This window comes from Phragmites australis, chromosome 10 (assembly GCF_958298935.1).
Source record: "Phragmites australis chromosome 10, lpPhrAust1.1, whole genome shotgun sequence".
NCBI lineage: Eukaryota > Viridiplantae > Streptophyta > Magnoliopsida > Poales > Poaceae > Phragmites > Phragmites australis.
In genome coordinates this window covers 29008836-29023078 of record NC_084930.1, presented here as the reverse complement: position 1 = coordinate 29023078, position 14243 = coordinate 29008836, and the positions used below count along the sequence as shown (strand labels likewise).

Genomic DNA, 14243 nt, shown 5'->3' with positions numbered 1-14243 from the left:
CCGTTGGTCGGTGGTTAGACTGCCATCATGCCTATGGTTTGACCACCAGAGCCCAAAACCTTTTGCACGCCGGCGGTCTGACCGTCACTTCAATGCCAATTTGATTGCCAACCACTTAAAGCTATATGGACTTAGGTTGCCTTATCCTGGGTTTCAAACTTCGCAACTCTAATCTTTTGGTGTTCTTTTGCATGTGTTTTCAAAACATGACACTCTGTTGCTATCCAAGCATGCATATTTTTCCATAGTTCATTTGTTTATACAATGTGTTCTTAATTCATTTAGAAAGCGTTGCGCTGATGGTCCAAGCGAGTGAAAGTGACGCCAATTTACCTGAGTTCTATGAGCCAGGAGTATCAATCAACCGCCAGAGCAGCAAGGTAAGCATCTAAACATATTGCACCATTTTTATTGAATTGAATGGAATCTAAATTGATAAGTCATTGCTTAGGTATGTTTGCATGCTTAGCTAGTCGTTGTTGGGCTTATGTGGGTAGACCTATGTTGATTGTATTACCTCTACCTTGAGTTGTTGATTATCTATATCCTTGTAGCCTTGATAACATTGTTGATGTCTAACTTAAGAGTTGTTCGAAATACTTAGCAATGCATAGGTCCTCGGTAGAAGATGAGCAATGGTTCAACCGTTGTTCGCGAGCTGAGGGCTTACTTATTGTCCTAATTACAATGAGAATGATGTGATGAGCTGAGATGTGGGCGATACTAGGGGTAGGTCGGGAGTGGAACTCGGATATCATAGACCGCTTGCATCGGTTAAGCACCATCCATCGGTACTGTTGGCTTTAGCAATGTTCGTACAACCACATATTCACACAATGGACGAATGAGCCGAGTATCATATGATGTGTTGATGCTTGTTGTACGTCCCTATGATGCTTAGGAAAAATAAAGGAGAAGCAATGTGGGCGGGAGCTGAAGGTGTTCGAGACACGCTCGCTGTAACCTCAGTGCCATAGGGATATGTGCAAGTGGGTAGTTCCAGGTATAAGAAAGGTTGTCTCAGAGGCCAAGAGAATGGACATGGATCGTGTGAGTAAAGTTGTACCCCCTGCAAGGTATAAGAACAATTCAAATTATCGCGCTCTCGGTCATGAGCATGATTCTATCTATCTGCATCAGTCGTAGAGTTTCCATATTTAGGGATATGGCTTGTTATGTCGGGTTTGGTTACTAAGGAGTATTGATTACATGAGATGGTTCCTTTTACAGTTATGTGTAGGTTGATGTTGTAGGATAGTTGTGCCTGGATTTAAGTATAGATACTCATACATAGAAGTCTAGGTCGCTTACACAGATAAATTTACTTAACATTGTGGCATGCTCCTTGCTAATGACTTAATGGATAATCCTTGGAGTCGGGTTATTTATATGTACCAATATGGATTAAGTCTTGCTAGTAGTTTCGTACTCACGCTGCTCTTTCAGGTTCCATTTGTGAGGAGGAGCTCATATTTGGCTACTTCACACTCGCCGATGTAGGTGGCAGCAATGAGTAGTACAAGCTACTCGTATGGCGTGCTTTTGGGTGGAGCCTAAGGGCATATAGCTTCACCTAGCTTTTGGTATTAGTAGATGTTACCATTCTGCTTCGTAGTTTCTCTATTCTTTTATTGTAAATTGTTGGAAATGATGATACTCTAATGTTTGTAATATAATTAAATTACTCGCTCTTTGTTAAGCTTTGTTATGATGTTATATGTTGGAAAGGCATGTGTTCTAATCTTGGGCACAAAATATGTGTTGAGACTACTAGGGTGATATTCTGATTAATTATTGTAGTCATGATTATGTAAATTATCGACTTAATTATTAACTAGAATATTATTTGGATGGTTCCTCACAACGCATCGGTTGGATTTGACTTTGTTGCCTGTCCAAATTGATTTGATGTTGTAATCGGATTGTGCTTTTCTGTTTTATTTGATCTATGGATCGTGAGATATCAAAGCAATTTTGATCCAAAGGGAAGCATTAGGGAGGGAGAGATGAAAGTGAAGGGGGACCAGGATGGTGAGCACATCTGCATCTTTTTTGGAGACATTTGTTTTTCAATCCTGCTCCTTTGCGCAATTTTTTGGGTTATGCATTAATCGATTTTTCTCTTTCCCCTGTTTAATTTGATCCAATTCAGCACAAATCAAGCTTCAATCGCAGCATCGAATTTGGATCAGCAAGGTGAGTGTGTAGTTTTTTGATGGAATTTTTTTTATCCAATTCCCCTATTTTGTGGAATTTTTATGGATCTCACGTTTTGCTTCACAGAGTAGCAATTCGTTGTAGCGTTTGGGCAAGGGGAGGTGGACCATGCTGTGGCGGAGGTGTTGATGCTGTGGCGGACCACCACCCATGCAAGGCGGCCAAGGTCAACATCAGCTGGGACTTGTGCATCAGGGACCAGGGCTCCCCCACGGACTCCTCCCCGACCATCCTCTCCTTCCCCGACCACGCCGCGTCCGTGTCCACCAAGGCGGAGGCGTAGGTGTCAGGCGCCCCGCACTACGGCATGCCCGTGAAGGCTCCCAAGAACAAGCTGGATGCGCGTGCTACCATTCCAGGCCCAAGCGCTCAAGGCCAAGCAGAGCTACGACGCCATGGTGACCATGGCTGGCATCGAGCCCATGAAGGCTCCGGTGACCTCTCGGCTAGCATCCAAGAACCAGGACCACATCCTAGCTGAGCGGAAGCACCGCACGAAGCTCAACCAACGCTTCATCGCCCTCTCCAAGATCATCCCTGGCCTTAAGAAGGTACATGTATGTGCACCCAAATCCATGGCTCTGTATGACTGTACTAGCCAGCTAACTCCAATGAACTGAACTAACTAGTTTGGCGTTGCTTGTAGATGGATAAGGCGTCGGTGCTCGGCGACACGATTGAGTACTTGAAGTAGCTGCAAGACCAATGAAGGGCTTAGAGGATGAGCTTCGCCAGCAGCCGATCGAGGTGGTGGTGCTGAATAAGAAGTCCCAGCTGTCCACCAACGACGATGATGGCTCATCCTGTGATGAGAACATCCTGGGTGGTGAGGCTGGCATGCTGCCTGAGATCGAGGCTCGGGTGTCGGATCACACGGGCTGGCCAGGATCTACTACGAGAACCACAAGGGCGCGTTCATCATAGCATTGTTCGAGGTTGAGCTCATCAGCCTCACCATCAAGAACACCAATGTGCTCCCCTTCACCACCTACTCCATTGACATCACCATCATGGCCACGATCAGTCAGCTCCTCACCATCATGCCATGTTGTTCTTGTTCAGTGCACACTTATGACATTGAACATATATGATTTTGTGGATATTTTAAAATGGCTCACACATAAAAATAATGATGTTAGGAACTTCAAGGGGAAACTCAACTTGAAATAGATACATAGCTTACCACTCTTCAAACTAGCATATGCAAATATGTGATAAGCATTTTCATGTCATACAAAAACAACTTCTTAAATTATGACAAGAATATTTGGTTTATGTAAGAAGCAACTCCCATATAGTACTAAAATCAGTCTATGCAAATATGTGAGTATTTTCATATCATAAAAAACAACTTCCTAGGTTATGACAAGCAAGTTTAGTTTAGCATAGGCATTGTAGAAACTCCTAACACATTCTGCAGTATCAAAGGTCAGGCCAACATAAGGCTCCTGAGGTGATCAGAAAATTTCTTCTAAATCCTAGCCTTCTATAGAACCACCACTCAGCTCACCACCATTTGCACCCATAGAAAAAAGGGATTTTTGTCTCTAGGGCACTGATAAAGCGTGGTTTGGTCCACACCACACCGCACTTCTCGTTTTTGTCCCAGCTGCACCATAGAAACATGGCTTGGTCTCTAGGACACCGTGTTGAATAAAATAATCATATGGTGAGTGAAAAGACCTTGTTGCCCTTCTCCTCATTGTTTCATTACCAAGCGGGTCCCACTAGAAAACTGCTGAGATCCGCTCCAGCCCTTCCTCCGAGCAAGCAGCACCAGGTGAGATCACCATGCACAGGGGATTGATGGCAGCTCGGTGCTAGGTCATCGGCTGTGGAGAAGAAGGCCTTGCACCATCGGACCACAGCGAAATGACGCGGGAGATTGCTCAAGCCTCGCCTCCACTCTCAAATTTGTCGCCAGCCTCTTCTTCTCCTTCCTCCCATTGCCTGGGCAGTGCTTTACCGCCATGCGACCGCTAGTGACTGAGGAGCCAGGCCACCGCCCAAGCCAGCCAATGGCACCCATGCCCAAGCTCCTTTATCTCCTCATGTTGCTCTATCCCCCTACTATTCTCTCATGCCCACTCACTCTCCTCTCGCTGAGAGCACCATAGAAGGAGTGATGCCACCAAGCTGCTCACACACCGCCGCCAAATCCAAAGCATTGCCTGATTCCACCGACAAATCTGCCCCACCCAAGCCCAGGAGAGTGAAGGGATAGGTCATCCAGGTCGTCTCCGACCACCTTCCGCTGGATATTGCATCGAATCTCATGTGCTGCCATCTTCTTCCCCGAGTCCAGTGACCATCTCCATCCCTCACCGTCGTACCGCCTCCCTGTAGCTCTAATCTCCAACTCAGAGTCTAGTGAGCTTTGCCCTGTGTTGTTCAATGTTTCACGCGCATCACTTCTGTCTTAGCCCATTGCCGGCATGGTCCTCCATGAGCATCACTCGCAGCCGCTCCTTGTGGCTCACCACTGGCTGCTTTTTGGTTGGGCCTGTCCATCGGGAACCCCTCCAACGCGCTCTCTATCATGTGTAGATGCTCATAGTGCTGACCCCTCACCGTCTTGTCACTGAAATCCGTCGCTCGCCGTGAGCCAGACCATCGTGAGCCCTGCCCATCTCTCTCTCTTTCTCCTTCCTTTGTGAAGCCAACTCATGGTGAGTCGTAGACTCATCCCTTCTCCCTATATGACCGACACATGGGACCCACCTGTCAGCCACACAAAGAGAGGTGAGATGCTGACGAGAGAGATCAAGGGCATTTGTGTCATTTTCAAACTATGCTTTCTCCTCATTAGCTAAAAATGGTCATTTTATTCGGCACGGTGTCCTGGAGATCATGCTACATTTTTGTGGTGCGGCTGGGACAGAAATGAGGAGTGTGGTGTGGTGTGGACCAAATCACGCTTTATCAGTGTCCTAGAGACAAAAATCCCTAGAAAAAAATGCTTGGATCGCAAGGGTGAGTACCCTCTAATGAAAGCTTTAGTTCTGACACTATACGTAAATCCAAATCACTATTGTGATTTGGATTTACCTAATTATATCACGTAGGCACATATACGCTATTGTGTAGACAATTTTAGCACATATAGGCATATGAGAGACATGAAGGTGGCTATTGGTGCTAGTATATAAGATTTGTTTCATCTAAAGGTCAATTCAGGTTCGTACCTTATTTTCTAATAGACTTTTTTTCTTTTTTAGCGCGCTTTAATTTTTAAATTACATGTGCATTTGATTGAGTTATCTTCTCTAATGAATAAGCTCAGCACCTAGAAGTTTAATAAGCATATTGTATGATTGTTCAAAAGCAATTCATTTATAGATGACAAGCCTTTTATATGAATTTCATAAGCATATCTTGCTTATCCATTATGCAGATTTAGAAGTATTTTATTTATACATGACAAGCCTTTTATATGAATTTTATAAGCATGTATTTCTTATCAATTATGCAGTTTCAGTAGCAATTCATTTATACATGGCACACCTTTTATATGAATTTCATAAGCATGTCTTGCTTATCAATTATTCAATTTGTCTTTTTCTTCTTATTTATTCAACATGTTGAACCTTTTTTTCTTTGTTTAATTCATAAAAGAGGAAGCATCTGATGCTATGAGAAAAGTATGCGTTGGAATCATGGAGCTTATTGGCAACCTCTTATGTATCAGAAAAAATTGGATTGTTTGCATCGTACCAACAAAATTCATATGCTATAAAATGGACTCTCTAAATTTATATGCTACAAAATGCTTAATCATGCATGCTACTTTATTTTGTGTAGGTCAAAGCTTGTACTTCCATGCAAGGTAACATCCAACTGTAAGGTGATTTCAGTGTTGAAACCCTTTTTTCTATGATATCTGTCATTAGTGTTTCAAATATGCACATTCTCTATTTCTGACAAGCTTATACTCTTTTCTTTTTCATATTTTTGCACTCCATGGAATCAAAATGATCAGTTCAATGCTTAGTGTCCATACATTCCGGGAAAGAAGAACCAACTCATATGGGATGAAGAAAATATGCAGAATTCTATCAGCTACACGAACTGTAGTCATAATACGTGCTTATCTCTATGTGATTCGTGCACAAAATAAGATCATATGTGTTTTTGCTTCAAATTCCATGTGATATGCACAACTATCTGGTAGCAGAACTTCATGTGATGTGTTCAACGGAAACACATTCGCAATGTCCATCAGTGATGTATTGCACTTGAGATGAAATCTTTCAATATTTTGCTATTTCTAGAATAATACAGATGATAAATCATGGTCATATATAGACAATTTTCTGTTCAGATGACTTTTTTTTTGAGAAATTTTATGTTCAGATCTAGATTTCTCAAATAAATGGTCATATATATAGTTGGATTTTGAATGATCAACTGGTCGCAAAATGCAGGTAAAACAACTAGACAAGAAAGACCAAAAGCAACAGTACAACAGAGAATGCTGTGAAACTCATGTCTGGATTATACTCCATTAAAATTAAGTACATCAAAAAGAATAGTGCAGTAGAGATAAAAGCAACAGCTCAAAGAAGCATTAATTTCAGACGTACTGGAAAGCCATTGTCACGTCCCAAATCCTTAATCACGCAATCAAGTATAATCATGCTTTTTAAACATTATGTTTAATTTTGTGTAATTGTAATTCGGAATGCTAATGCACTTCGTTAAAAATCAATTGGATGAGAGAAAAGAAATTTGAGAGGGAAAAGAATGAAATTCATAATCAAAAACGGACCCTTTTCTCTAAAACGTGAGCCCCATATGTGGGCCAACCACCCCACCTCTCTATGGGTAGCAGCCCACTCCCTCTCTCTCTCTCTCTCTCTCTCTCTCTCTCTCTCACACACACACACACACACACACTGGCTCCCAAGCTCCCTCTCCCGAGCTCCAACCGCCCAAGGCAAGAGGAGCACCCCCTCTCTCTCAAAGTCTCTCTTCCTCCCTCAAATCCGAGCTCAAGAGGAGGATTAAAGGTATGCATGTGGTACCATTGCATTCTCTAGCTCTTGAGCTGCTCATCTACCCAATTCATTTTCATTTTCGTGAAAGATTCGAGTAGTTCTTGAAGTTCTTGGCATTCTTGAGCTTTTTGGAGCAAAAATGGAGTTTTGGGCGAATATGAGCTCACTTGAGAGCAATTTTCTGGGCTGACCCGGATATTCCGGCCTCACCCGGATACTCTGGGTTCAGCAGAAATCGTCCGTCGAATTATGTTCAAAATTTGTTAGGGTTTAGAGTGCAAGATGGATTTAGAATCCTTTGGATATGGCATATACACGTTTGTGTAGCACAGATTTGTAAAGTGAGTCGAATCACCCGAGGGGGAAAAGTTGCGGAAGAACCCAAGTCTGTATCACCCAGATAATCCGGGTAAGCCCGGAGACTCCAGGTAGCTGCGTTAACGAATAACCGAGAGCCTCTCCCAGAGCCTCACCCGGAGTGTCCGGCACATCCCGGATAGTCCGAACCAGCCCGGAGGTTCTGGGTTAAGTTAGAATAGTGGCTAACCGAGAGCCTTCATCAGAGGATGGGCCGGAGGCTCCGGAACCCGAATATTCCGGCTTTCCCCGGATACTCTGGGTCAGACAAGCAAAAGGCAGTAACCGAGCGCCTCTTCCGGAGGTTCACCCGGAGGATCCGAACCCAGATACTCCGAACCAACCTGGATACTCCGGATGGCTATTATTTTCCGGATTTTGTTTAGATCATTTAGTATTGCATTGATTCGCATATCTTATACTTCTAGCATGTTGTTGAGCATTGTGGCATACCTCATTGCATTCATTCATGCTCATCATTGCACGCGTTCTTGTTTAGCGAACAAGGAGCCAAAGCGGGAGATGACCGTGGTCGAAGAGGACTCCAATCTTCCGGATTTCTGCGAGTGTTGCGTGGGTAACTTTAGGTAGCCACCTGAGCATCAAGGCAACCATCTATCATATTGCACCTTTGTCGAATTGAATGAAATCTAAATATTGATAAACTATGCTTATGTATAGGTTTGCATGTATGGGGAGTTGATGTCGGGTTTTTATGGGTAGAACCTATGTTGATTGCATAATCCCTACCTTGAATTGTTCATCTATATCCTTGTAGCCTTGGTAATGTGGTAAATGTCTAAGAGTCGATCGAAATACTTAGCAATGCATAGGTCCTCGGTAGAAGACGAACAATTGTTCGACTGTTGTTCGTGAGCTTAGGGCTTACTACTTGTTCACGTGTATGGTTATGTGGATGTTGGTTGGATGAGTGGTGAGTATGAGACAAGATGTGGGCGGTGTTAGGGGTGACGTCTGCCTCGAAGTGAAGTCCTGGGGGCAGTTCGGGAGAGGAACTCAGGCACCGTAGATCACTTGCATCGTTTAAGGTCGATCATCGGGGTAGTTGGCTTTAGCACTTACCTTACTCACCACATGCCGATCTAATGGTAAGGTGAGCCTAATACCTTCGCAGTTGTGGCTTTGTGGGCTTGAACATCGATAGTGCGAGCAAGCGGGCTTGTAAGTGGTATTAGTTTGCTCCGGGAGTAGTTCTAGTGCCGCCGCACCGAGCGATGCACGATCCACACGGTTGGAGTTGGTTAGGAAAGGTTGTCACGAGTACCCTCTTGTGTGCACTTTAGCGAGTGGCACAGGTCGTATGGTCCTCGTGTCATGTGGGTCTAGGAGTATCCCCTGCAGGGTGTATAAACAGTTCGAACTGTCGCGCTCTCGGTCATGAGCATGCTATTGTTTCATTTGCACCCGGTCGTAGAGTTCTCTTTTGTGGGTGATGGTTCGTATATGTGGTTGATGGTTCGGTTATTATGGTGGTGGATGAGTTGGTTCAGTTTACTTATATGTTCAAGTACGTATGTTACATTTACGTTACAGTTTTATTTATGTTCAGTTGGTTATTACAGGGTAGAATTGTATGTTTGGTTAAGTATAAATGCTCACACATATATGTTTAGATTGCCTACCGCATATATTTTACTTAACCTTATGGTATGTCCTTGCTAACAGCTCAATGCATAATTCTTAGAGTCGAAATATTATATACCCATATTGTGTAAGTCTTACGAGTACCTTCGTACTCAGGGTGCTGCTCTTAAATTGATGCAGGTATTGCTGCTGCCGAGGAAGATGTTGTCTTTGGCTACTTCCTACCTGCCGATCAGGGTGATGGACAAGAGTAGTTCATCCTACTCTAGTAGGTCGTGCTTTTGGGACGGTGCCTAAGGGCATGTGGCACCGCTCTCTCTTTTGTTGTATAGGTTTCTTCCGCTGCGTAGTTGTTGTTTCCCTTTTGCTGTAAATTGTTGAAAACCGTTGCATGTTTAAAGAACTTGTAATATAATGTTAATTACTCGCTCTTTATTAAGCTATGTTGTGATGTATTATGTTGGAAGGCATGTGTTCTGATCTTAGGTACAAAACACGTACCGGGACTACCGGAGCGGTATTCGGGTTAATCGTTGAAGTCGTGATTAAGTAAATGATCGACTTAATGATTAATTCAAATACTGTTTTGACGGTTCCTCGTACCCATGTAGTTGAACACGGTGCCTAATCGGGTGGATGGTTAGATTAGGAAAAACATTAATTAATATGTTTTTTAATCAAGATGTACGGGCAGACGTGCATTTAGACGCACGTACATGCATTAGCCGCCTCTTAAAAAAATTATATAAACACGCGAGGCATTTGGAAGCATGATCAGCAATTGAGCTACCTCTATTAGTCCATACTGTCATAGCAACTACAGTTGATATACAATCCGTATTTACGCGAGTAATGTTTGCCAAGTCAGTAACCACGAGTACCCGCAATTTTTTTAAAAAAAAAAGGTAACCACGATACCATCCAAGCCCGGCAATGATGCGACCGAAGACGACGCGCGACGCGACACCATACGCGCGTCGTGGAAACGCACACGCCTGCGCGCACAAGAGACGCGACTGCATAGGAGGCCAGGCATGACGCGGTGACCTCAAAAGCGAGCTCGGCAGCAGGCACTGCCGGAGATGATGCACCGATGCATGGATCTCCTTTTGGTGACCATTGGATCCGATGGTGTCACCATGAACTCCACTACTCCAGGTCCAGGACGACGTAGCTCTACTTTACGTGAGATCATCATGCAGGAGAAAAATGCGCGGATGAAAAGATGCATGCACGGGAGAGAGAGGGCAGCTGGTGGTCTGCTCACTGAACATGCTGGTGGTCTGCTCGGTGGTAAGACCATTTCTAACCGTTTCCTTTCTTTTTCACCTAAAATTCCTTTACAGAGGGATTCCCTTCTCAGATTCATTCACTTCAAATTTCTACATTCCAACAGCATTCTCTTCCCTGTTTCCTTCCCCAATAAACTTCTAATATTCTATCATTCTTCATAACTACCACCATCCCGCACAATACGGCGTGTATCCGTGGTACGTATACACCCTACATGTATTTTTTATGGAGATAAGAACGATCGCTACCTATCCAACCCAATTTTTTTCCACGATCAATCTCTCTACCGTTATCTTCTCTGTTTCGTACATAAACGGTCTTATTGTCGGTACCGTGTGGCCGCTAGCTTCGTGTACAAGAATCTTGTCGTGGAAGGCAGGAAGCACATGGGAGCTAGCTTCGTGGTCACGAGTCTTTTGATGGAAGGAATTATGCACCTGCCCGATACCTTGCAGGGGAAGCCAACCGCGGATTGCTTCGTCGAAAAGACTGGAGTCCCTATAAAAGAGGTGGCCTCCATAGTTGAGAGGCACAATTGCCTCCATATTTCACATCTACACAATGAGCTCATCAGAGTCTGAAGATATGTTCATGTTTTCGTCAGACACAAGCGACGAAGAGGACGAATTGATGTTGTTGGTCGCCATCGAGGAGGAACAGGCTGCATCCCAAGGTCGCAGCTGGCAGCGTGGCACCGTGCCTGGCCATGCGGTCATAGACCGTGGGCACTAGGAAGGTGTTGCTAGGCTATTCAGGGACTACTTCGCTGATAACCCAATGTATGGTGATACATTGTTCCGTCATAGATGAGACCATCTTCGCTATCCAACACATATATAGGTTATGATCCGTACTAATGATTGTTCACCCTATAAGGTTTCGGATGAGCCGGCCATTGTTCTTGAGAATTGTCGCTGTTGTGGAGCACCATGACCCATGGTTTCGGCAGAAGAGGGATGCAACTGGGAAGCTTGGTCTAAGCCCCCTACAAAAAATGACAGCGGTCATACGGCAACTGGCGTACGGAGTCAGTGCAGACGCAGTGGATGAGTATGTTCGGATAGGGAGTAGCACAACAATGCTCGCCCTGAGGAAGTTTGTCCAAGCTATTGTCTTGCTTTTCTCCGATGAGTACCTCCGCGCTCCAACTGCAGAGGATACTACTCGACTATTAGCCATTGGCGAGCAGAGAGGGTTCCGCAGGATGCTGGGGAGTATCGACTGCATGCATTGGGTTTGGAAGAACTGTCCGAAAGCGTGGCATGGCGCATATACCGGTCATACGCACAAACCGCCCATAGTTTTGGAGGCGGTTGTGTCGTATGATCTATGGATATGACATGCTTTCTTTGGAATGCCTGGTAGTCTAAACGATATAAATGTTTTGCATTGATCTAACATTATCAGCAAGGTCACGAACAGGACTGTGCCTCCTGTGTAGTATATTGTTAACGGTAACACGTATGACATGGGCTACTACCTAGGAGACAGAATTTACCCCGAATGGGCGACCATAGTGAAGCTAATTTCAGCACCAAGAGGGAACAAGAGCATGCATTTCTCTGCCATGCAAGCAGCAGTTCAGAAAGATGTGGAACAGGCATTTGGTGTCCTGCAGTCGAGGTTCGCCATAATTCGCGGCAAGCAAGAGTTTGGGATCAAAGCACGCTGCACAACATTATGACCGTATGTGTCATAATGCACAATATGATCATTGAGGACGAGAGGGACGGTGTTGATGTGGAGGTGTACGACTATATGGGTGAGAAAGCGACAGTACATCGCGATCCAGACCAAGCCATCATCCAGTACATCAAAGTCACTGAAGCAATCATGAACTAAGCATTGCACCACCAATTATGTGATGACCTGGTGGAGCACCTATGAGTCGTCATGGAGGACAGTAGATCTGGTGGAGCACCTATGGAGTCGTTACGTCATCCATCATAATGTTGTGTGTCATTATTGTTAGTTTTAGTTCTCATCAGTTGATTTTTGTATCCTTAATGCCTGAAGGATTTGTATCATTACTGTGCACCTTATTTGGTAACTCTATGTGAGCCATGTTTGTAATCTTTGATCGATAATAGTCCTGTGCATTTCGTAATTCAGAATCTTCGATCGATAATGTGTGGAAGTAAACTCAGCTTATAGAACCTACTACCTCGATCCAGAAAGTAGCACAGGACAAATAATATGAGCTTAGTTTGTGTAAGCTTAATATTTATCACATTGCACACACAGTTTGGATGCTAAATATTTTGAATTTCAGTACACATAGTCTGCCAGGACAAAGAGTTATTGCCAATTCAACAAAACCACATTGCAAAGAGCTGAAACATGGGCGACTACGGGTTCTGCTCTACGAGATTCCATTGTGCCAGGATATCTTCCTGCCTCTTCCTGTAATACTCTTGAAGGGGACCACTAATACTTTCCAAGTCGACCTTCATTATACGCTCGTCCTAATCATTTACTCGGACGGATGCCTGCAGACGCATGATCAAAATCTGCTCCTTCTTCAACTCCACCATAACCTTCTTTGTTTCACTAAGATCAGCAAGGTGCCTTTCATACATCCCACCCGACACGGTAGCCAAAGATGTAGTGGAAGGTGATTTGTGAGCACGGGCCACTTTAGCTGCCTCCCTTCCAATAGGCCTAGGAAGGTCAGCGTTTGATGCTGCGTCGTTTGCCACTTCATTGCACGCAGCTTGGCTGGACTGTGCATCGACTACATCTTGCATCTTTTGTGCCTTAGTGGACTCGTGCGCGTGCCACTTGGGGTGGTCGGCAAGCATGACCTAGCAATGCGTGTATGTGAACGGCTTCCCCTCAATCCCCTTATACGTTGTGCAAGCTCAAGCCATCTGCGAAAAAGCAGGCAGCTAAATGATACAATGGTTATCTCACTACACTACTAGAAGCCTCTTACCTTCCTTGTCCCATTGCCTAAACTGTTGTGCAAGGTTTTACAACTCTATAAAATACTATGTAACATTTAATATGATCTACTAATACAATGGTTATCTTTACATTGATAACACAGCATACCTTATCACGCTCGTTGGTCCCGCTAGGATTGAGCTGCTCAACCTTCTTCACATGCACCGCAAACTTGCTAACTGCATCCGTGATAAGCTTTATGTGGTTGATCAAAGCCTTATCGGACCTAGTCATCATGGTTGGCTTCCTATAAGTGTTGAAATACTTGGCGATCCTACCCCAATACGTATCCTTTGACTGATCTGTTCCAACCATAGGATCTTGGCTCACGTTTAACCATGCTGACACGAGTAGCTCATCCTCCTCGTCTGTCCACTTTGTTCGGTCTGTCTTCAGCTCCCCCTTCTTCTTCTTCTTGGAGGTGGTCACCTTCTTCCTACCCTTCTCCTCGCTACCCAAGCTGAATTGCCTCATCTCCTCATGCGGTACAGGAGTGTCCAAAACCACAAACTGGGACATGTTCGAGGGAGGTGCCACAGCTGAGGGACCCTGCCCCCCCCCCCCCCAGCTTCGGCCCTGACCAGGTCATCTGAACAAAACCATCCTAAAGCATACTCTCGTAAAATGGATCCATGTAGCCCCTTCAAATCACAAGAACAGACATCAGTAGTTTTGGAGATTGAAACCATAAGTGTAAAAAAAATCATTTGCAACATCATTTAAGCAAACCATTTCGGACCTAAAATGATACACATAGTTCAAACTACATGGCACACATTATCTCAATTTCCTATTGTCAAAGCACAACTACTCAGTGCCACTAATGCA

The 14243-nt window shown here is 44.4% G+C and overlaps 1 protein-coding gene and 1 pseudogene across 1 annotated transcript; one reads left to right on the top strand and one right to left on the bottom strand.

The window, feature by feature from the left end:
- Nucleotides 1-981: 981 nt before the first annotated feature.
- Nucleotides 982-3308, top strand: LOC133930215 (transcription factor bHLH25-like; annotated as a pseudogene).
- Nucleotides 3309-12934: 9626 nt separating this feature from the next.
- On the bottom strand, nt 12935-13934 carry LOC133930214 (uncharacterized). The gene is made up of 2 exons (XM_062376880.1): nt 13524-13934; nt 12935-13273 (listed from the first exon to the last, which is right to left on the bottom strand). The coding sequence occupies exons 1-2, from the start codon at nt 13932-13934 to the stop codon at nt 12935-12937; spliced, it is 750 nt and encodes a 249-aa protein (XP_062232864.1).
- Between the last annotated feature and the right edge of the window lie 309 nt (nt 13935-14243).

Excerpts from the sequence above, each read along its gene's own strand:
- LOC133930214 (XM_062376880.1), bottom strand. The coding sequence starts at position 13,934 with ATGTCCCAGTTTGTGGTTTTGGACACTCCTGTACCGCATGAGGAGATG. Across the intron at positions 13,274-13,523 it reads GGACCAACGAGCGTGATAAG|GTCATGCTTGCCGACCACCC; the intron begins GTATGCTGTGTT and ends ACGCATTGCTAG.